Source organism: Pseudophryne corroboree, chromosome 2 (assembly GCF_028390025.1).
Source record: "Pseudophryne corroboree isolate aPseCor3 chromosome 2, aPseCor3.hap2, whole genome shotgun sequence".
Classification (NCBI taxonomy): Eukaryota; Metazoa; Chordata; class Amphibia; order Anura; family Myobatrachidae; genus Pseudophryne; species Pseudophryne corroboree.
Window position 1 is genome coordinate 1,003,078,052 of NC_086445.1, and position 24,754 is coordinate 1,003,102,805.

The 24,754-nt window shown below is 48.1% G+C and overlaps 1 protein-coding gene across 5 annotated transcripts in view; it reads right to left on the reverse strand.

Annotated features, from left to right (window-relative positions):
* The window catches only part of HLCS (holocarboxylase synthetase), a 316,341-nt gene that overhangs the window by 280,381 nt on the left and 11,206 nt on the right, over nucleotides 1-24,754 (reverse strand). For 4 of the 5 annotated variants that reach the window (XM_063956549.1, XM_063956550.1, XM_063956551.1 and 1 more), the window contains one exon: nucleotides 6,743-6,889. The exons of the other annotated variant lie outside the window; for it this stretch is intronic. In XM_063956549.1, the coding sequence (XP_063812619.1) occupies nucleotides 6,743-6,889 (147 nt within the window). The remainder of the gene's footprint in view (nucleotides 1-6,742; nucleotides 6,890-24,754) is intronic. 5 annotated transcript variants of the gene reach the window in all.

Here is a 24,754-nt window from a genome sequence, read left to right on the forward strand (position 1 = left end):
CGTTTGTTTCATCACCGTCGACACTAGATTCAGTGTCTGTGTCTGGGTCTGTGTCGACCGACTGAGGTAAAGGGCGCTTTACAGCCCCTGACGGTGTCTGAGACGCCTGGGCAGGTACTAACTGGTTTGCCGGCCGTCTCATGTCGTCAACTGATTTTTGTAATGTGCTGACATTATCACGTAATTCCATAAACAAAGCCATCCATTCCGGTGTCGATTACCTGGGGGGTGACATCACCATTATCGGCAATTGCTCTGCCTCCACGCCAACATCGTCCTCATACATGTCGACACACACGTACCGACACACAGCAGACACACAGGGAATGCTCTTATCGAAGACAGGACCCCACTAGCCCTTTGGGGAGACAGAGGGAGAGTTTGCCAGCACACACCCAAGCGCTATAATATATATGGGAACAACCTTATATAAGTGTTGTTCCTTATAGCAGCTTAAATATATCCAGTATATCGCCAAAAAATGCCCCCCCTCTCTGTTTTACCCTGTTTCTGTAGTGCAGTGCAGGGGAGAGTCCTGGGAGCCTTCCTCACAGCGGAGCTGAGCAGGAAAATGGCGCTGTGTGCTGAGGAGAATAAGCCCCGCCCCCTATTTCGGCGGGCTTTCCTCCCGTGGATTTAGATAACTGGCATGGGTTAAATACATACATATAGCCTTAATGGCTATATGTGATGTATTCTTTTGCCTTAAGGTAATAAAATATTGAAGCCCAGGGCGCCCCCAGCAGCGCCCTGCACCCTCCGTGACCGCTTGGTGTGAAGTGTGTGACAACAATGGCGCACAGCTGCAGTGCTGTGCGCTACCTTCATGAAGACTGAAGAGCCTTCTGCCGCCTGTTTCCGGACCTTCAATCTTCAGCATCTGTAAGGGGGGTCGGCGGCGCGGCTCCGGGACGAACCCCAGGGTGAGACCTGTGTTCCGACTCCCTCTGGAGCTAATGGTGTCCAGTAGCCTAAGAATCCAATCCATCCTGCACGCAGGTGAGTTGAAATTCTCTCCCCTAAGTCCCTCGATGCAGTGAGCCTGTTGCCAGCAGGACTCACTGAAAATAAAAAACCTAAAAAACTTTTTCTAAGCAGCTCTTTAAGAGAGCCACCTAGATTGCACCCTGCTCGGACGGGCACAAAAACCTAACTGAGGCTTGGAGGAGGGTCATAGGGGGAGGAGCCAGTACACACCACCTGATCCTAAAGCTTTATTTTTGTGCCCTGTCTCCTGCGGAGCCGCTATTCCCCATGGTCCTGACGGAGTCCCCAGCATCCACTTAGGACGTTAGAGAAAATGTGTTTCCGAAGATACTCACTATAACCAGTGGCTGTTACTTAACGCCCTACTAGGGTAACTGCTGCGCTTGTAAGACTGGGAATATAGCTTACCAAGGAATACGTATGAGCAACTTAATTGAATAAACTTACATTGCATAATACACAATGGACGCTGCTAACTAGTCGGGAAGCAATACCAGAAGGGGTAGTCGCAGAAAAGGTTTTTCTTTATAAATCTGATTTGTTTCGTATTTGTGGAACATTATTTAGTCAGGTTAGCTCAGCCACTTGCCAGGTGTAGCGGCAACTAAGGTACTGAGTGGGGGTCACAAAACGTCACGCATTCAGTGCCTGAAGCAGAGACGCACCAAAGTCCACTTTGCAAACTGAGCTCACATCTTGTAGCAACTGTGCGCCATAGCCTGCATAAGCAACTGCCAGCAACTGCGGGTGATTCAGGCATCATATTGGCGACTCTGGCGCCTGTTGCTACTCAAAGTTGGTACTGGCCAAGGAAAGTGGCACTCGGCTATGAGATCGTAGCCAAGCGCTAAACTCCCCAAAAATATAGCATGCTGCCTTAGGAAAGAAGGTGGAGGGTAGGTGACTGTGGGAATGGGGGCACTTAGGACCTGCCATGATTTTACTGCAATTATATTTAACATAAAACGTCACATACAGAAGAAATAAAATAACGGTTCTATTTTAATGTACTTAGGGGGATATTTATTAAAGAACGGAGAAAGATAAAGTACTAGCCAATCAGCACCTGCCTTACATTTTACATGCCGTGTTCGAAAAATGACAGTTAGGACCCGATTGGTTGGTGCTTTATCTCTCACAATTTTCTCTCTCTCCACGTTGATAAATACCCCCCTTAATATTAAATAACTTTTCAGTGCTCTACAATGTTAGTTTTATCTCCTGCCTGCGGAATGTACTATAAAAGAGATTCCCATACTCTCTCACTGCTAGACAAGAATGTCCAATAAATCGCCTCCTGCCGCTGTACTAATATCCCCCTGATCATGTTTCCGTTCCGGCACAGCCGTTCCGCACCTAAGTGCATCCTCCATAACCAGTAACATCAGGACATGAGTTGTAGAACAGCCACAACAAGGCCGAGGTAACCTGATCAAAGCCCTGTCATGTCGCTCTGAAGACCAGGTACAAGATACGCTTCCCATTCAGTCAGGCTAAGAGTAAACAGGGACAAGTTCTTCCTGTGACTTGAGAAGAACACAAGCCGGGAGCCAACGCTTCAGGATCAAAGCAGAGGAAGCCAACCTGACCCAAAACAGGAGGCTTTTCCCACAACGAGCACCACAGGCCATTGTGTCCTGAGAACACATCTCCTCTTAGCTGGACACATTATCACAGACAGTAAATGCTTTGTACCACTAGTGCAGAATAATCAGGACAGGTAACCCCGGACTAGGGGGAAAAAGCAAACTGCAGGTCTGATCCCGGGGTCGTCATGCTAAGCAATCACGTACCAGTCCTGCTCAGAGCTACTTATAAATAGTAGTCTATAGTGCACAAGCACTTATTGCAATATGTTCTGATTCATGTGGTAAAAAAAGAAGAGAAAATAACGCAACATCTGAGGTAAATTATTTTCCAAATAAATGTCAGATTCATTTAGCGCGCTCCTGTGTACTACAGAAGGTGAAACGTTGCTGATTTTTGCATGCCGTCTGTCCTAACCTCCCTCATAGCATCACCCTATGGAAATAGGCCCCAAAATAGGTTTTATAGATCTTCAATATTTCTACAAATCCTATTTTATATGTTCTTGAGGTCTGTGTAAAGCCATTTAAAAATCACTGACATAGGTTGGGGGCGGCAGCGCTTACTGAAGGGAATTATTGGCCATTTAGAGGTCTATTAACGAAGCCTTGGATGGAAATAAAGTCGCTGGAGATAAAGTACCAGCCAATCAGCTCCTAACTGCCATGCCACAGGCTGTGTTTGAAAAATGACAGTTGGGAGCTGATTGGCTGGTACTTTATCTCCAGCCACTTTATCTCTATCCAAGGCTTAGTAAATAGACCCCTTAGATATTTTTTATGTGCACAAAACACATTGATTTGTGTCTTTGTACATCATCTACGTCTCCATGTACAAATGCCTGTTATGTGCACTGTATACTGTATGTAGCTGTGTTTCTGCAGGGTACATACTGTAGGAATCTGAAGTAATTATGGGGAGATGTATCAAAAGCTTGGAGAGAGATAAAGTACCAACCAATAAGCCTCTAAAGGCCCATATAGACGGGCCGATGCGGGGAGAGATGTGTGCTGAGCGAACCGCTCAGCACACATCTCTCTTGACGCTCACTACAGCGCGATCTGTGCTGAGCGTGCGGGGGGAGACGGGGGGGGGGGGGGGGGGCGCTCACTTCACCCAGCGGGTGAAGTGAGCGACCCACTAGATTGGCCTGCACGGCACGCCAATCTAGCAGCAGCGATAGCGATGCGCGGGGCTGCGCATCGCTATTGCTGTAAGGGCTACACACGGAGCGATCAGGCTTATATTCTAAGCAATCTAGTCAGATTGCTTAGAATATCGCTCCGTGAGTACCCCCCTTTTACTGTCATTTCACAGCCTATGTTTCTGGAGCGGATTGGATGGTACTTTATCTCTCTCCACGCTTTGATAAATCTCCTTCTATGGATCAGATTTTGTGAAGCCTTAGATATTCAACATATTAAAAGGACAATACTACTACTTAGATATCATTGTGCACCTATGTTTCCTATACAGCCAGGAACCACTTATTTTTGTTAAGGACTTTTTCCTTTTGCAAGTAGCTGCATCTTTACATGTCAGTATATAACACAAGCAGAAAACAGGACAGTCCCAGGTCGGGGCCAGTCATTGTCAGAGTACTACACCGCGGACCGCTTCATATATAAATGGTGCAAGAGACGGTTAGATACACTTTATTAAAGAGTGGACCTAAACACATACCCTCCAGCTGCACCTTTTTGGCAGGTACTGTACCATTTTTTTATGGTCTGTACCGATTTTTGGCTCTCCAAACTTCCATTAAATGTATAGGAAAAGGGGTGTGGCCATGCCCGCTTTACCCGTGACCACGCCCCTTTCCGAATTTGTACCGATTTTTATGTGTAAATGTTGGAGGGTATGTAAACATAGCAGCTGATTGTGAACCGCATGCATGTAGCAGCATTCGGAATACAGATGAATTGCAAACAGAATGCTGATGCGAGTTATCTGCCCATGGGGCAGATGTATTAAGCCTGAAGAAGGGCTAAAGAAGTGATAAGTGAAAGGTGATAATGCACCAGCCAATCAGCTCCTAACTGTCATTTTTCAAATTCGTAAAGATTGGCTGGTGCGTTATCACCTTGCACTTGCAGTATCACTGCTTTATCCCTTCTCCAGGTTAATACATCTGCCCCCATATTCTGAGTCTCGCAGATCTCTGCAACTGCACCGCACCACTTTATCTGTCAGCATTAATACTGGCACTTACACAATGCTGAGAACGTGAGACCCGTCCAAAATAGACGCTGCATACCTACAAGGCAGAGAATATGGCAAATCGCTCACAGGTCTCAAACCACACGCTTCTCTTTTAAACACACAGCTGCCGCCCAGTAAAGGGCGTTTCACGTGCAGAGGAGAAACAGTTGAGATCCGTCTGCCTCGGAATCGCTCGGAGATACACAAGGATGAGTACGCTTGCTATGGCGCCTGCACAGTTGGCCAAGACCCGCTAGATGCGGATACATTCGGTCCTGCGTGAGAATCACAATCTCACAATGACAGAAATACGCAAATTGTTTTTATTAAAAAATCCTTAGCAAGCTATAAAATGTTTTCTTCCATGAGCTCCAAACCCTACATTCCTCTGCGGTCTTTCTGATCGGAGAGGGAGATCTGTGAATATATCTTTGTCCCAATTATTAATTATCGAGAAATTCGCGGCAATAAGAAATTAAGGGGTGCGCAGCTGTTATCTCGTACACAGCGGACTTGCAAAAATATGCTAATGACTCGGATGCTGCCTTGTATACAAAGATGGCCACTGCAGGCGTTTCGCACCCTCCTCTTACATACAAGGTCAGTAACACCCAGCGCACAACGGCTGCTCCGTGGAACCTGTGCTGCCTCAGACTGAGCGGCTCTCTTAAGATGCCAGGGCAGCAGGCCTCTCCAACTCAGTAAGTGGCTGACTAGGGAACGCCCAGAAAATGGTTTCAGTGCTCCTGCATTTTATAAAGCACACCCCGTTACCTCCGCCAAATGCTACCCGTCACCAGCTTTGCAAATAAATCTCTGCAAAGAGTAAAAGTAAAGTGATTGGGGGGAAATCCAGTAAATATTAACTAGTAAATAGGCCTCTTAGTAGGCTTAAACAATGAAAAAAAAACAACATGTCAATTTTGGATCCCTCACAACACATATCTCCCGTTGATACTGACATTAAAGGGGGGGGGGGGGGGGGGGAATCACGGAGCGATCGCTGCTTAAAATCTAAGCAATCTGACTAGATTGCTTAGAATTTAAGCATGATCTGCCCGTGTGTACCCCCCACAGCGATAGCGATGCGCAGCCCCGCGCATCACTATCGCTGGTGCTAGATTGCCCTGCATGCAGGCTCAATCTAGCACATCGCTCATTTCACCCGCTGGGTGAAATGAGTGCCCTCCGCGTCTCCCCCCACACGCTCAGCACACATCGCGCTGTGCTGAGCGGGGGGAGAGATGTGTGCTGAGCGGTTCACTCAGCACACATCTCTCCCCAAATCGGGCCGTGAATACGGCCCTTTACTGTTGATATTCTGAAAGTTAGGGCTTTCTGTAAATCCAGTCCTGGGGCTATTCATAAGTGCCGAGTAAGACAGGATATGTATCTTTGGTAGAGATTCAATTTAGTTCCGATATGCGAATGCGCACATTTGGACAAAATTCTGGAGCGTTAACCTCGCTCGTTTTTACTTGGACCTGCATGGGGTGCACAGATGAACTAGCAAGGACATACTGTCTGGATAACCTGCGTAACCCGGGCAGAAATCGCTGGGCTAACGGAATTACCCTCTTTTTCTGTTAAGGAGTCATTTGGGCAGAACGATGATCTGTAGAAAACTGATGACCCCCACAAATATTATACCAGACATTATGCAAAAATCAGGAACTCTACCGTCCTGTATGGGACACGATTCAGCAAATATAATTTGTAACTGAAAAAATAAAACTACCTGCACAGTGTCACACTGCGGGGGACACCAAACGTAGATCTATTGTGCTGTGACACAGAATATAGTTAAAAACGTAAATCATTTTGAAAGCGATCATTTGATGGCGGCGATCTCGACTTGTCCCCATTTTCTAGCTGTCCCTGTTTATATAGAGATGGTTCTCTGCACATTGAAGGTTTACACAACATCAGCGGAGGAAGACACACAACAGGTACAAGCATTGATCACCTCTTTGGAAGGGTGTGATGCTGCTGCAGATAACAGGCCACTGGGTAAGGAAATACTCTCAGTAATGAAGGCGATTCGCCCCACTCCAAGATCCTTATCACTATGGGATCCCAATAACAGGTTCCACTTGTTCAAATCTTCAAAGAGCTGAAAAAAAAGGACATTGGATACAAGGTAAAAATGAAACGTAAAAGTGCAGTGCCGCAGAGTGCAGTGCCGCAGAGTGCAGATTCCCTGGGCAGCTGTAATGTTACATGCGTCACCACACGCCAGCATGCGTCCTACAGCCAGTAATAACACTGCATTCTATTCAGTCGGGAATTCTGCACAAGGGTGGGCCTGCATATGTACGGTAAGTGCTTAATATACAGAATGATGGCAACCTGCGGAACATCAGAACTAGAAGTCCCAGCAGCCACAGGTGTGATATAGGCTTTACGTAGCAACCCACCTCAGATTTAAAGCTCAAATATGACAGTGGTTCAGTAAGTAAGGTAACAAGCCCTCTCACGTGTGTAACGTTCCCTATTTCATTATAATTTCCCGCACACACACACAGGGGGTAATTCTGAGTTGATCGCAGCAGGATTTTTGTTAGCAATTGGGCAAAACCATGTGCACTGCAGGGGAGGCAGATATAACATGTGCAGAGAGAGTTAGATTTGGGTGGGTTATTTTGTTTCTGTGCAGGGTAAATACTGGCTGCTTTATTTTTACACTGCAAATTAGATTGCAGATTGAACACACCACACCCAAATCTAACTCTCTCTGCACATGTTATATCTGCCCCCCCTGCAGTGCACATGGTTTTGCCCAACTGCTAACAAAAATCCTGCTGCGATCAACTCAGAATTACCCCCATTGTGCGATATTTTAGTCAGCATCGCTCATTTCCCCACTTCTGAGCAATATTGACTAAAATATCGCTCAGTGTGTACGCTGCAAATGATGGCCAATGCGCATTTTTGGAGAGTATCGCACAATGGCCCTCATTCCGAGTTGTTCGCTCGTTATTTTCCTTCGCATCGGTGCGATTTTCCGCTAACTGCGCATGCGCAATGTTCGCACTGCGGCTGCGCCAAGTAAATTTGCTAAGAAGTTTGGTATTTTACTCACGGCATTACGAGGTTTTTTTCTTCGTTCTGGTGATCGTAGTGTGATTGACAGGAAGTGGGTGTTTCTGGGCGGAAACTGGCCGTTTTATGGGAGTGTGTGAAAAAACGCTGCCGTTTCTGGGAAAAACGCGGGAGTGGCTGGAGAAATGGGGGAGTGTCTGGGCGAACGCTGTGTTTGTGACGTCAAACCAGGAACGACAAGCACTGAACTGATCGCACTGGAAGAGTAAGTCTCGAGCTACTCAGAAACTGCACAGAGAAGTCTTTTCGCAATATTGCGAATACTTCGTTCGCAATTCTGCTAAGCTAAGATTCACTCCCAGAGGGCGGCGGCTTAGCGTGTGCACTGCTGCGAAAAGCGTCTAGCGAGCGAACAACTCGGAATGAGGGCCAATGTGTATGCACCTTAAAATGGCGGGGCTGGCGGAATCATGGTCAAACACTGGAGGTGCGTAGTGTGATCAGATTTTCTGCCTCTAAAGGGCACATCAGCAGCTGACCATCATCCCCAACTTGTTCAGGTGTACGGTGATAACGTCATGTTACGGAAACCAATATGGTGCACGTGTTTGGCCGGCCGATCGCTACTCACCACAGGCAGTGCACTAAACCTGTGTCCGTGACATGACGCTATCGCCGTACACCTGGACAAGTCCGCGATGAATCTCAGCTTCTGATGTGCCCTTTAGACACAGAAATCTGATCACACTACTCACCTCAATGTGTGACCATGTGTCCGCCGGCCCCGCCATCTTACAGCTGATGCTGGGAAGGTATGACTGATATGAGGCGCAGTGTAATGGTCGTGAGGGGAAGCAGCGGTCTACCTGCTCTGGCCTACCGGGAAGTTAGCATGGAAAAGAGAACATTACACACGTGAGAGGTCTTGTTACCTTATTGAACCACCCTTATAGAAGCTGATGGACCACAATGGTTTAAAGTTATGTTGTTCATATCAGGAGTTCCTAATATGCAGGTGTGTATTGGCTACATTGGTGGTTATGCTGTACGCTCTATCATGGAATAATTACAAAAGGGGGATTATTTGGGGAAAGTGGGTGCGGTCTACTGTACTTCTACAATGCACACGGACAGACAAATCAGACTGTGGCAACAAAACATGACATATAATACAGAACTGTAATTATAGGTAATGTCTAAGGGCATTCAAAACAGCTGGAAAACAAAAAAAGCAGGATAGAATGAGAAGATGGACACGCTCATCAGTGGCCTACATTAGATCCAAGCAAGCATCCATTTTCATTCTGGCCTGATAATGCAGTGGAAAAACACAAAAGAATTATTTAAAACACATTCTTAGGTTTACTGGGATGGAAGAAAGTTCGCTATTACCAAAAGGTTAGGAGCACTTGTTGCCTGGAGCCAGCCATCTTGTGGGCTACTGCAATACTCATGCACCCAATTGGTTCACCAGGAGTAAGTGACATCACTTTGGCACAAAGAACTGTAAGCTGGTCTAAAATGATGCAATATCTGGCAATGAACCCACCAATGCGGGTGGCCTGAAAACCGCTGCAAAGAACTATGGCTTCCAATCACTCTATCAGTTCTCATTATGATGGAACCTGGTCCAGCAGCTAGACCCTAGAGGCCAAACATCACCCAATTTGGTCATCTGTTTGTGCAGATACAGAGGACAAAGGGCCTGATTCAGAATGGAGGCTGTTGCACAGTCACTGTGTCTTTGTAGTCAGCGGCTGTGAGAAAATGAGCAAACTCCACAGGAGGCGTCTTAAGTAAAAATACACCCACTACCGGCTGCTGTGCCATCGTATCATCTGCGTGACTATTGGACAGCTGAGTAAGACTCAGGCCAGGGGCGTTTTAAGAGAGGAGTGGGCACGCGTGCAGAGTCTGTGTGGGACCTTCCATTCTGTAGAGCTGTATGTGCAGTTCTCCGGAAACATGGCGCCCACTGTGTTCCCAGAGACTAATCTCTAGTGCATATGAGAAGATCTTTGAAAACATGGCGCCCGCCATGTACCCGGGGAGACAAATCTGTACTGCGCATGCACGAATCACTGAGAAAATGGGAGCCATTCCATTTTCTGAGTGATTGCTCCTGCAGCAGCAGCACCAACGCGGGACACCAGAGAGGTAAGCCATTAAATGAGTGCAGGGTGTACGGGGTGGGCCCCATTGGACCTGTGTGCATCGCACACACTGCACTCATTATAATAATGTCTATGACTCGGGCCACCCAGAATGTCCGGTGAATTCACAGAGCTGGAGCCAGTGAAGCTGCATCCAAGGACCCAAAGAAAATGGGGCCAATATGGCTCCGTTTTCTAGAATGCTCCGTGATGCCGCCAGCATCGCTGTGGCATTTGAAAAATCTGCGGCCAATGTTGCAGAACTTGATCCGCACATGCACAGTGCAGAGATAATAAGAATTTACTTACCGATAATTCTATTTCTCGGAGTCCGTAGTGGATGCTGGGGTTCCTGAAAGGACCATGGGGAATAGCGGCTCCGCAGGAGACAGGGCACAAAAAGTAAAGCTTTAGGATCAGGTGGTGTGCACTGGCTCCTCCCCCTATGACCCTCCTCCAAGCCTCAGTTAGGTACTGTGCCCGGACGAGCGTACACAATAAGGAAGGATTTATGAATCCCGGGTAAGACTCATACCAGCCACACCAATCACACTGTACAACCTGTGATCTGAACCCAGTTAACAGTATGATAACAGCGGAGCCTCTGAAAAGATGGCTCACAACAATAATAACCCGATTTTTGTAACTATGTACAAGTAATGCAGATAATCCGCACTTGGGATGGGCGCCCAGCATCCACTACGGACTCCGAGAAATAGAATTATCGGTAAGTAAATTCTTATTTTCTCTATCGTCCTAGTGGATGCTGGGGTTCCTGAAAGGACCATGGGGATTATACCAAAGCTCCCAAACGGGCGGGAGAGTGCGGATGACTCTGCAGCACCGAATGAGAGAACTCCAGGTCCTCCTTAGCCAGGGTATCAAATTTGTAGGATTTTACAAACGTGTTTGCCCCTGATTAAATAGCCACTCGGCAAAGTTGTAAAGCCGAGACCCCTCGGGCAGCCGCCCAAGATGAGCCCACCTTCCTTGTGGAATGGGCATTTACATATTTTGGCTGTGGCAGGCCTGCCACAGAATGTGCAAGCTGAATTGTATTACACATCCAACTAGCAAAGTCTGCTTAAAAGCAAGAGCACCCAGTTTGTTGGGTGCATACAGGATAACAGCAAGTCAGTTCTCCTGACTTCAGCCGTCCTGGAACCTATATTTTCAGGGCCCTGACCACATCTAGCAACTTGGAGTCCTCCAAGTCCCTAGTAGGCGCAAGACACCACAATAAGCTGGTTCAGGTTAAACACTGACACCACCTTAGGGAGAGAACTGGGGACGAGTCCGCAGCTCTGCCCTGTCCGAATGGACAAACAGATATGGGCTTTTTTGAGAAAAAAAAACCACCAATTTGACACTCGCCTGGTCCAGGCCAGGTCCAAGAGCATGTTCACTTTTCATGTGAGATGCTTCAAATCCACAGATTTGACTGGTTTTAAACCAATGTGTTTTGAGGAATCCCAGAACTACGTTGAGATCCCACAGTGCCACTGGAGGCACAAAAGGGGGTTGTATATGCAATACTCCCTTGACAAACTTCTGGACTTCAGGAACTGAAGCCAATTCTTTCTGGAAGAAAAATCGACAGGGCCGAAAATTGAACCTTAATGGACCCCAATTTGAGGCCCATAGACACTCCTGTTTGCAAGAAATGCAGGAATCGACCGAGTTGAGATTTCTTCGTGGAGCCTTCCTGGCCTCACACCACGCAACATATTTTCGCCACATGTGGTGATAATGTTGTGCGGTCACCTCCTTTCTGGCTTTGACCAGGGTAGGAATGACCTCTTCCTGAATGCCTTTTCCCTTAGGATCCGGCGTTCCACCGCCATGCCGTCAAACGCAGCTGCGGTAAGTCTTGGAACAGACAAGGTACTTGCTGAAACAAGTCCCTTCTTAGCGGCAGAGGCCATAAGTCCTCTGTGAGCATCTCTTGAAGTTCCGGGTACCAAGTCCTTCTTGGCCAATCCGGAGCCATGAGTATAGTTCTTACTCCTCTACGTCTTATAATTCTCAGTACCTTAGGTATGAAAAAGCAGAGGATGGAACACATACACCGACTGGTACACCCACGGTGTTACCAGAAAAGTCCACAGCTATTGCCTGAGGGTCTCTTAACCTGGCGCAATACCTGTCCCGTTTTTTGTTCAGACGGGACGCCATCATGTCCACCTTTGGTAATTCCCAACGGTTTACAATTATGTGGAAAACTTCCCCATGAAGTTCCCACTCTGCCGGGTGGAGGACGTGCCTACTGAGGAAGTCTGCTTCCCAGTTTCCATTCCCGGAATGAAAAACTGCTGACAGTGCTATCACATGATTTTCCGCCCAGCGAAAAGTCCTTGCAGTTTTTGCCACTGCCCTCCTGCTTCTTGTGCCGCCCTGTCTATTTACGTGGGCGAATGCCGTGATGTTCTATCCCACTGGATCAATACCGGCTGACCTTGAAGCAGAGGTCTTGCTAAGCTTAGAGCATTATAAATTTACCCTTAGCTATATTTATGTGGAGAAAAATCTCCAGACTTGATCACACTCCCTGGAAATTTTTTCCTTGTGTGACTGCTCCCCAGCCTCTCGGGCTGGCCTCCGTGGTCACCAACATCCAAAACTGAATGCCGAATCTGCGGCCCTCTAGAAGATGAGCACTCTGTAACCACCACAGGAGAGACACCCTTGTCCTTGGATATAGGGTTATCCGCTGATGCATCTGAAGATGCGATCCGGACCATTTGTCCAGCAGATCCCACTGAAAAGTTCTTGCATGAAATCTGCCGACTGGAATTGCTTCGAAGGAAGTCACCATTTTTTTTACCATGGCCCTTGTGCAATGATGCACTGATTTTAGGAGGTTCCTGACTAGCTCGGATAACTCCCTGGCTTTCTCTTCCGGGAGAAACACCTTTTTCTGGACTGTGTCCAGAATCATCCCTAAGCACAGGAGACTTGTTGTCGGGATCAGCTGCGATTTTGGAATCTTTAGAATCCACCCCTGCTGTTGTAACAGTATCCGAGATAGTGCTACTCCGACCTCTAACTGTTCCCTGGACTTTGCCCTTATCAGGAGATCGTCCAAGTAAGGGATAATTAAGACGCCTTTTCTTCGAAGAAGAACCATCATTTCGGCCATTACCTTGGTAAAGACCCGGGGTGCCGTAGACAATCCAAACGGCAGCGTCTGAAACTGATAGTGACAGTTTTATACCACGAACCTGAGGTACCCTTAGTGATAAGGGCAAATTTGGGACATGGAGGTAAGCATCCCTGATGTCTCGGGACACCAGATAGTCCCCTTCTTCCCGGTTCGTTATCACTGCTCTGAGTGACTCCATCTTGATTTGAACCTTTGTAAGTGTTCAAAATTTTTTTAGATTTAGAATAGGTCTCACCTAGCCTTCTGGCTTCAGTACCACAATATAGTGTGGAATAATACCCCTTTTCTTGTTGTAGGAGGGGTAATTTTAATTATCACCTGCTGGGAATACAGCTCGTGAATTTTTTCCCATACTGCCTCCTTGTCGGAGGGAGACCTTGGTAAAGCAGCCTTCAGGAGCCTGCGCAGGGGAAACGTCTCGACATTCCAAACTGTACCCCTGGAATACTACTTGTAGGATCCAGGGGTCCTATACGGTCTCAGCGTCATGCTGAGAGCTTGTCAGAAGCGGTGGAACGCTCCTGTTCCTGGGAATGGGCTGCCTGCTGCAGTCTTCTTCCCTTTCCTCTATCCCTGGGCAGATATGATTCTTATAGGGACGAAAGGACTGAAGCTGAAAAGACGGTGTCTTTTTCTGCAGATGTGACTTAGGGTAAAAACGGTGGATTTTCCAGCAGTTGCCGTGGCCACCAGGTCCGATGGACCGACCCCAAATAAGTCCTCTTCCTTTATACGGCAATACACCTTTGTGCCGTTTGGAATCTGCATCACCTGACCACTGTCGTGTCCATAAACATCTTCTGGCAGATATGGACATCGCACTTACTCTTGATGCCAGAGTGCAAATATCCCTCTGTGCATCTCGCATATATAGAAATACATCCTTTAAATGCTCTATAGTCAATAAAATACTGTCCCTGTCAAGGGTATCAATATTTTTAGTCAGGGAATCCGACCAAGCCACCCCAGCTCTGCACATCCAGGCTGAGGCGATCGCTGGTCGCAGTATAACACCAGTATGTGTGTATATACTTTTTATGATATTTTTCCAGCCTCCTGTCAGCTGGCTCCTTGAGGACGGCCCTATCTATAGACGGTACCGCCACTTGTTCTGATAAGCGTGTGAGCGCCTTATCCACCCTAAGGGGTGTTTCCCAACGCGCCCTAACTTCTGGCGGGAAAGGGTATACCGCCCATATTTTCTATCGGGGGGAACCCACGCATCATCACACACTTCATTTAATTTTTCTGATTCAGGAAAAACTACGGTAGTTTTTTCACATCCCACATAATACCCTCTTTTGTGGTACTTGTAGTATCAGAAATATGTAACACCTCCTTCATTGCCCTTAACGTGTGGCCCTAATAAGGAATACGTTTGTTTATTCACCGTCGACACTGGATTCAGTGTCCCTGTCTGTGTCTGTGTCGACCGACTAAAGTAAACGGGCGTTTTAAAACCCCTGACGGTGTTTTTGAGACGTCTGGACCGGTACTAATTGTTTGTCGGCCGTCTCATGTCGTCAACCGACCTTGGCTCGTGTTGACATTATCACGTAATTCCCTAAATAAGCCATCCATTCTGGTGTCGACTCCCTAGAGAGTGACATCACCATTACAGGCAATTGCTCCACCTCCTCACCAACATCGTCCTCATACATGTCGACACACACGTACCGACACACAGCACACACACAGGGAATGCTCTAATAGAGGACAGGACCCACTAGCCCTTTGGAGAGACAGAGGGAGAGTTTGCCAGCACACACCAAAAACGCTATAATTATATAGGGACAACCTTATATAAGTGTTTTCCCTTATAGCATCTTTTTTTTTTTAGATTTCTAACGCCAAATTAGTGCCCCCCCTCTCTGTTTTAACCCTGTTTCTGTAGTGCAGTGCAGGGGAGAGCCTGGGAGCCTTCCCTCCAGCCTTTCTGTGAGGGAAAATGGCGCTGTGTGCTGAGGAGATAGGCCCCGCCCCTTTTTCGGCGGCCTCGTCTCCCGCTCTTAACGGATTCTGGCAGGGGTTAAATATCTCCATATAGCCCCCGGAGGCTATATGTGAGGTATTTTTAGCCAAAAAAGGTTTTCATTTGCCTCCCAGGGCGCCCCCCTCCCAGCGCCCTGCACCCTCAGTGACTGCCGTGTGAAGTGTGCTGAGAGGAAAATGGCGCACAGCTGCAGTGCTGTGCGCTACCTTAAGAAGACTGAGGAGTCTTCTGCCGCCGATTCTGGACCTCTTCTCGTTTCAGCATCTGCAAGGGGGCCGGCGGCGAGGCTCCGGTGACCATCCAGGCTGTACCTGTGATCGTCCCTCTGGAGCTAATGTCCAGTAGCCAAGAAGCCAATCCATCCTGCACGCAGGTGAGTTCACTTCTTCTCCCCTAAGTCCCTCGTTGCAGTGATCCTGTTGCCAGCAGGACTCACTGTAAAATAAAAAACCTAAGCTAAACTTTTCTAAGCAGCTCTTTAGGAGAGCCACCTAGATTGCACCCTTCTCGGCCGGGCACAAAAATCTAACTGAGGCTTGGAGGAGGGTCATAGGGGGAGGAGCCAGTGCACACCACCTGATCCTAAAGCTTTACTTTTTGTGCCCTGTCTCCTGCGGAGCCGCTATTCCCCATGGTCCTTTCAGGAACCCCAGCATCCACTAGGACGATAGAGAAAAATATAAAATTGACATACAGCTCTGAATTAGGCCCAACGATCCTGAACCAGCCTGTTTAATATCATCCAACCATTGTATCCTATCGCAGCTAGAAGATGACTTATGTTCTAGAACAAGGTCTGGACAACCCTGTGGCTCTCCAGGTTTTGTGAAGCTACAAATTCCAGCATACCCGACAGTTATCAGCTGGCAAAGTAAGCTGGGGCCTGTAGTTTCAGAACTCCTGGAGAGCCCCACATTGTCCAGACCCTTTCCAGACTAAAGGAGAGCTACAACCACATTGGCTGCTAGAGCACATTTGTTCTAAAGCCACTATTAATGAAGCCTCTTAATTCTCAGTTTGTGCCTCAGAGATGCTATTGGTTCCCAGTGATTGGATCGGTTGCATCTAGGTTATCCATACTGGTTCAACCTGAAAAATGTCTGCCTCCATTTTGTGTAGGAGCCTGGTACATTCTATTGAGCATGCTGTAATGGAGGATAAATGGAAGGGGTGGAGCAAGGAAATCCATGCAGTGAAAACTTCTGCTGTAGTCTTTAATAACTGCTGCTCTCATCAAGGGTCACATTTTAGTCATTTTATGGAGGTTATTGAGCAAACTACAATTACCTCAGGTTTTACAACTCATACCGGGTTCATTCCATTTGCCAAATGCTGGCAGCTCTCTGGGAAAATAACAGACGCCAAAGAGCTAACCGCTCATACTTATTGTGTTATGCTGGATTCAGCAAAGGAGGGTTTAAAAAAATTCTACTTAGACACAGGGATACACAACTTATCTTTTAGAAATCCGGTGAACACCGAACGCTTTTACTGAATTATGCCCCAGAATTAGAAATTAAAAGTTAGGCCAGAGGGAGATAAATAACAAAATCCTTTATTTTTACACATGGGGAATAGGTAACTATGGGCCTAATTTGTTTGGATGAAACTGCACAGACGCAAGGAAGTGGCTCTGCAATTCCGTGTAATTAAAATTCAAACACAGCAGGAGGTGTCTGTAGGAGACAAGACTGTAGGAGATAGACGCCCCCCTGCACGCATTTCCGAGATTCGAGTGCTGCATCTGAGGAGTTTTAGGCAGCCGGCATAAGCCGAAGCTTACTCAGTCTAGCCATCACATTTGGACAACCCGGTCCAGTAAGTCTGTGTCTGGCGACAAAGGCCCTGGACCCGTCATCCATTCAAAATGGGGGCGACATATCCCCATTTTGAAAAACAGTGGCAGGTGCCACATCCATGACAGGGGGCTGTGGGCAATAGTGTACCTGCACAGACGCCATGCCATCGGATTTGTACTTAAACCTTCGGGTTTGTGTACAAATCTGAATTAGGCCCAATGTCCGGTGAACAAAACGGTGCAAGCTCACAGACAGACAAAAACGAGTTTTATGGTAAGAACTTACCTTTGTTAAAACTCTTTCTGCGAGGTACACTGGGCTCCACAAGGATAGACATAGGGGTGTAGAGTAGGATCTTGATCCGAGGCTCCAACAGGCTGAATAGCTTTGACTGTTCCCAGAATGCATAGCGCCGCCTCCTCTATAACTCCGCCTCCCTGCACAGGAGCTCAGTTTTTAGTTAACCAGCCCAATGCAGTAGCAAGAAAAGAGACGACAACGGCTAGTAGCCACATACACCACACTCTCACGACAGGAGAAGTGTCAGCGGCTTATGCCATACCAACCCAAAGGAGTTAAATGCGTCAGGGTGGGCGCCTTGTGGAGCCCAGTGTACCTCGCAGAGTTTTAACAAAGGTAAGTTCTTAACCATAAAACTAATTTTCTGCTGCGGGGTACACTGGGCTCCACAAGAATAGACATAGGGGATGTCCTAAAGCAGTTCCTTATGGGAGGGGACGCACTGTAGCGGGCACAAGAACCCGGCGTCCAAAGGAAGCATCCTGGGAAGTGGCAGTATCGAAGGCATAGAACCTTATGAACATATTCACAGAGTACCACGTAGCCGCCTTGCACAATTGTTCAAGGGTCGCACCACGGCGGGCCGCCCAAGAAGGTCCAACAGACCGAGTAAAATGGGCCGTAATGTGAGCAGGAGCTGACAGACCAGCCCTCACATAAGCATGTGCAATCACCATTCTAATCCATCTGGCCAAAGTTTGCTTGTGAGCAGGCCAGCCCCGTGTGTGAAATCCAAAAAGCACAAAGAGAGAATCAGTTTTCCTAATAGAAGCAGTTCTCTTCACATAGATACGGAGAGCCCATAACACATCCAAAGACCGCTCTTTGGGAGACAGATCAGGAGAAACAAGTGCCGGAACCACAATATCCTGGTTAAGGTGGAACGAAGAAACCACCTTAGGTAAATATCCGAGACGAGTCCTAAGAACCGCCCAGTCACGGTGAAATATCAGATATGGGGAACTACAAGACAAGGCACCCAAATCCGACACTCTTCTAGCTGAAGCAATAGTCAGCAGAAACACCACCTTAAAGGGAAAGCCACTTAAGATCAGCTGAACCAAGAGGTTCAAACGGAGACTCTTGTAACGCCTCCAAAACCACCGACAAGTCCCAAGGAGCCACAGGCGGGACATGGGGAGGTTGGATACGCAACACACCCTGAGTAAAGGTATGCACATCAGGTAAGGTCGCAATCTTTCTCTGAAACCACACCGGCAAGGCAGATATTTGAACCTTGAGGGAGGCCAGAAGCAGGCCTAAGTCCAGGCCCTGCTGAAGAAAAGCCAACAACTTGGCTATACTAAACTTGGAAGCGTCATAATTGTTAGATGCGCACCAAACAAAGTAAGAATGCCAGACCCTATAGTAAATCCGAGCAGAAGACGGTTTCCTGGCCCACAACATAGTTTGAATGACCGCCTCAGAAAACCCTTTAGCCCTTAAGACGGAAGCTTCAAGAGCCACGCCGTCAAAGACAGCCGGGCTAGGTCCTCGTAGACACAGGGGCCCTGAACGAGGAGGTCTGGGCGTTGTGGAAGTACAATTGGATGCTCTGACAATAGGCCTTGCAGGTCTGAGAACCAGTGCCATCTGGGCCTCGCTGGAGCTTTGAGGAGTAGAATTCCTTTTTCTTGCTTGAACTTCCGAATTACCCTGGGCAGGAGTGACACCGAGGGAACACGTACGGCAGCCAAAACCTCCACGGCACCGCCAGCGCATACACGAATGCTGCTTGAGGATCCCTTGAACTTGCTCCGAAGACCAGAACCTTGTGATTGTGTCGAGACGCCATCAGATCTACGTCTGGAAGGCCCCATTTTTCCACTAGGAGTTGAAGCACTTCTGGATGGAGGCCCCACTCGCCGGCATGTACGTCCTGACGACTGAGAAAGTCCGCTTCCCAATTCAGGACTCCCGGAATTAAGATTGCCGATATGGCCGGTAGATGGCGTTCCGCCCAATGTAGAATCCGTGAGACTTCCTTCATTGCCAAACGGCTTTGAGTGCTGCCTTGATGATTTATGTAAGCCGCTGTGGTGGCGTTGTCCGACTGTACTTGAACAGGACGGTTCTAAATTAAATGCTGGGCCAGGTTCAAGACATTGAAGACCGCCCGCAATTCCAGAGTGTCGATCGAGAGAAGAGATTCCTCCTTGGTCCACTGACCCTGAAAAGAGTGTTGCTCCAGCACAGCGCCCCAACCTCTTAGACTGGTATCTGTCGTCAACAGGACCCAGTTGGATATCCAGAAGGGACGGCCCCTGCACAATTGTCGGTCCTGGAGCCACCAGAGCAGCGACAGACGGACCTCCGGAGTCAATGAGATCAAGTGAGACCTGATCCGGTGAGGCAGGCCGTCCCACTTGGCTAGAATCAGCTTCTGGAGGGGGGCGAGAATGGAATTGAGCATACTCCACCATGTTGAATGCTGACACCATGAGGCCCAGCACCTGCATCGCCGAATGTATCGACACTTGCGGATGAGAAAGGAAGCAACGAATCCTGTCCTGAAGCTTCAGGACATTCTCCTGAGACAAGAACAACCTCTGGTTGTGAATGTCCAATAGCGCTCCAAGGTGTACCATGCTCTGAGCAGGGACAAGGGAGGATTTCTTCCAGCTGATGAGCCACCCGTGGGCTTGTAGAAACCGGACAGTCATATCCAAATGACGTAGGAGAAGTTCTGGGGAATTTGCCAGGATTAACAAGTAGTCCAGATACGGCAGTATCCTGACCCCTTGACGGCGGAGTACCACCGTCATCACCGCCATAACTTTGGTGAAGACTCGCGGAGCCGTAGTTAAACCAAAAGGTAGCGCCCGAAACTGGTAATGGAGGTTGCCGATCGCAAACCTCAGGTATTGCTGATGTGACGCTGCTATAGGAATATGCAGGTAAGCATCCTGTATGTCCAGGGAGACCATGTAGTCCCCAGGCTCCAAGGCCAGAACTATAGAGCGAAGGGTTTCCATACAGAACTTGGAAACCTTCACAAACCTGTTCAATGCCTTGAGGTTGAGAATGGGCCGGGAGGACCCATTCGGTTTCGGGACTAGGAACAGCAGAGAATAATACCCCCGGCCCCTCTGCACAAGAGGCACCTGTACTACGACTCCTGTATCCAGGAGGGTCTGTACCACCGACTGTAAACTGTTTGCCTTTGTCTGGTCCAACGGGACATCTGTACGGCAAAATCGATGAGGGGGTCAGTTTTTGAAGGTTATGGCGTAACCTCGAGTGACGACTTCCCGTACCCAGGCATCTGAAGTGGTCTTCAACCATTCCTGTGTATACCCTAAAAGTCAGCCCCCCACCCTGGGATCCCCCAGGGGGAGGCCCGCCCCATCATGCGGCAGGCTTTTCGGTCTTGGAAGCTGGCTGACGGGCCGCCCAGGCTCTTTTGGGCTTTGGCTTACCAGGTTTGGAAGTACGGGCCTGCTTGTTGTACGCCTGACCTTTTGCTTTACCTGAAGGACGAAAGGGGCGAAAGGAAGTACCTTTAGCCTTCAACACAGAAGGAGCAGTACTTGGCAGACAAGCAGTTTTGGCAGTAGCCAAGTCAGCCACAATCTTATTTAAGTCCTCCCCAAACAGAATATCTCCCTTGAAAGGGAGTACCTCCAGGGTTTTTCTAGAGTCCAGATCCACAGACCAGGATCTCAGCCACAATATCCGGCGAGCCAGGACTGATGTAGTAGAGGCCTTGGCTGCTAGGATACCGGCATCAGAAGCCGCCTCTTTAATATAGTGAGAAGCTGTGACAATATATGACAAGCATTGTCTAGCATGGTCAGAAGAGGTTTTAGCTTCTAACTCCAAGGCCCATGCTTCAATAGCCTCTGCAGCCCATGTTGCTGCAATAGTGGGCCTTTGTGCAGCACCCGTGAGGGTGTAAATCACTTTCAGACAACCCTCCACACGTTTATCCGTAGGCTCTTTTAGAGACGTGACGGTAGTGACAGGTAGAACTGAGGAAACCACCATCCTAGCCACATGTGAGTCTACTGGAGGAGGCGTTTCCCAATTCTTAGACAGCTCTGGCGCGAGGGGATAGCGAACCAGCATCTTCTTTTGAGGCACAAACTTCTTACCCAGGGTTCCTGACGTATATCCACTAGGTGGTCAGAGTGAGGTAAAACTTGTTTAACCACCTTCTGACGCTTGAACCTATCTGGTTTCTTAGGAGGGACGGATGGCTCGGGATCATTCGTAATCTGTAAAAGTAACTTAATAGTAGTCTCCAAAAGATCAGGAACATCCATATGTAAACTACCCTCCCCATCAGCAGTATCTGTGTCAGAACCTGTGGGGTCAGTGTAAGTGCCATCTTCATCAGACGAGGTGTCAGTGACAGCAGTGGATTGTGAGGAGAAAAGAGCTCGCTTAGAGGACCCCTTGGGCTTAGGCGAGCGAGGGTCAGACTTTTTAGTAGTCAGGGACTGGTTCAACTTCTTCAATTGAGCAGATAAATTGTCCGCCCACGGCGGGTTAGCTGCAGGGAACAAATATGGTTGCACCGGCATAGGGGGTCCCAAAGGGGGTGTTAGTTAATTAACTAGCATATGTAGAAGCGTGGAAAAAGCAGCCCACGGTGGGTCATTATGTACCTCCGTTGCCACAGTCCCACTGGGGGGGCAAGGAGCCCCCAGAACCACAGCCCACAGCTGCTATATTCTCCTCATAGGAATCTATGGCTTCAGCAACACCGGCAGTGTGTTCAGCCCCAGAACTATTACTGCAAGTTATATCATGTCTGCTTCTGAAGGTATCAGGTAACACAGTACAATTGGCAGCAGCACAATACCTCTTACCCAAACCCCTGTGCAGTGTAGTCAGCACAAGCAGAGATATAGGAGAGATATGGTGACTAAAATCACAGAGAAAAATATGTATCAGAGTATATCTTGTGAAAATCCTACATAATTTTAAAAACCTGATGCACCAAGCCCCCTCAGGTTATAGAATATAGGGATAGCAAGTTGAGTGAGAGACACGAAATGGAAACCACTCAGCAAGCTAATGCACACACATATAGTAACAGTTGTACAATGCAGAGGTTATTACTAACAGTAATACTGCACTGGACCAGCTTATATATAGCTATGTAGTTAATAGATATAACACTGCACAGTAAGAACTGGATGTATATCACAGGGTAATTGTACTAGAAAACCCTGACTAAATGCACTCTTTCTTAACTAACACTGTCTAATTGACATGTAGAATACTTAAGTGTCATGTAAAGTCACAGCACTGACAACCAGGCGGCTTTACACAGTAGGATTTGCCCAAGCAGTCCCAGGAACAGTGTAGCTGAGAGAAATGGCGCCCAAACACTGACAGGGAGTGAGGGAGAGACAGATATGCAGTTCCAGGGCGGGAACATTTGCTGGAAATGGCGCCCTGGGGCTGGGGGAGGGGCTCCAGGTCTAAGCCTTATCCCCCTGCTGGCAAAACCACCGAGTACTGTGGGCTATTAGTAAAACGGTTTTAAGGGAAAACCTGACCTGCACCCATGCCCTGGTGATCTAGTGGGATCGCATGTACTGCCACAGTGTCCACCGCCAGCGCGTGCGGCCCGCCTCCCACTGACCGCGCCGGATCACGATAAAGTACAGGTCCCGCGAGCTGGACCCACTCACCACCTCCCGAAGAGCGGCCACGCGATCCCGGAGAGTTATAGAGGAGGCGGCGCTATGCATTCTGGGAACAGTCAAAGCTTTTCAGCCTGTTGGTGCCTCGGATCAAGATCCTACTCTACACCCCTAATTCTAGCCTTGTGGAGCCCAGTGTACCCCGCAGCAGAAAGCAATACACACATAAACCACTTACACAGATAACCTCACTTTAAACCAGTGATTCCCAAACATGGTCCTCAAGGACCCCCCAACAGTTCACGTTTTACAGGTCACCTGTGGATTTTTAAAATGTGGCAGTTGGTGATACACAGTGCACCCGCCAGGTGACCTGGAAAACATGACCTGTTAGGGGTCCTTGAGGACAGTGTTTGGGAAACACTGCTTAAAAACTTTCATTTCAAAAGTTCTGCACCATGGACAAAATTTACAAAGCCAGTCTTCATTCATGATAGGTTATATGATGCGTTATACATTCAAGAGGGACAGCATACCAAGGAAAAGATACTGTAGACATGGATTCTGCAATGTATCATAGATAGTTCACCTAGAATCTACAGCACTTACCTATAGATCACGGCCAAGCGACCTGCAGCACTCCAGCTGCTGTGCAACTACATCTCCCAGCATGCCTTGCCACAGTCTTGCTGTTAGGACATGCTAAAACTGTTCACGGCATGCTGGGATGTGTAGTTCCACAGCAGCTGGAGTGCCACGGGTTGCCTACTTCTGCTATAGTATGGGGTTCAAAAAGGACAGGAACAAGGCTGAACTGATTCTACGCAATGAACAGATACTTGGGGCCTGATTCAAACAGGGTGTTCCTGGACGTTGTTGCTGGCGTGTCATGGGCGTGTACGGGTGTGTCAGTGAAACCGGCTGCGTTTTCAGATGCCCAGCTGCTTCCACAGAGGCTCTGTTCAGCTGGAGAAACAAGTGTCCATGTGTTGATGGTGGCGTGTCTAGAACCACCGTGAGTGTCCCAGTGCGTGAATATTCAGGCGAATGCTCTTACTGGGGGCAGGCTGAAAATAAGATTTTACTTACCGATAAATCTATTTCTCGGAGTCCGTAGTGGATGCTGGGGTTCCTGAAAGGACCATGGGGAATAGCGGCTCCGCAGGAGACAGGGCACAAAAAGTAAAGCTTTTTCCGATCAGGTGGTGTGCACTGGCTCCTCCCCCTATGACCCTCCTCCAGACTCCAGTTAGGTACTGTGCCCGGACGAGCGTACACAATAAGGGAGGATTTTGAATCCCGGGTAAGACTCATACCAGCCACACCAATCACACCGTACAACTTGTGATCTAAACCCAGTTAACAGTATGATAACAGCGGAGCCTCTGAAAGATGGCTTCCTTCAACAATAACCCGAATTAGTTAACAATAACTATGTACAATTTATGCAGATAATCCGCACTTGGGATGGGCGCCCAGCATCCACTACGGACTCCGAGAAATAGATTTATCGGTAAGTAAAATCTTATTTTCTCTATCGTCCTAGTGGATGCTGGGGTTCCTGAAAGGACCATGGGGATTATACCAAAGCTCCCAAACGGGCGGGAGAGTGCGGATGACTCTGCAGCACCGAATGAGAGAACTCCAGGTCCTCCTTAGCCAGAGTATCAAATTTGTAAAATTTTACAAACGTGTTCTCCCCTGACCACGTAGCTGCTCGGCAAAGTTGTAATGCCGAGACCCCTCGGGCAGCCGCCCAAGATGAGCCCACCTTCCTTGTGGAGTGGGCCTTTACAGATTTAGGCTGTGGCAGGCCTGCCACAGAATGTGCAAGTTGGATTGTGCTACAGATCCAACGAGCAATCGTCTGCTTAGACGCCGGAGCACCCATCTTGTTGGGTGCATACAATATAAACAACGAGTCAGATTTT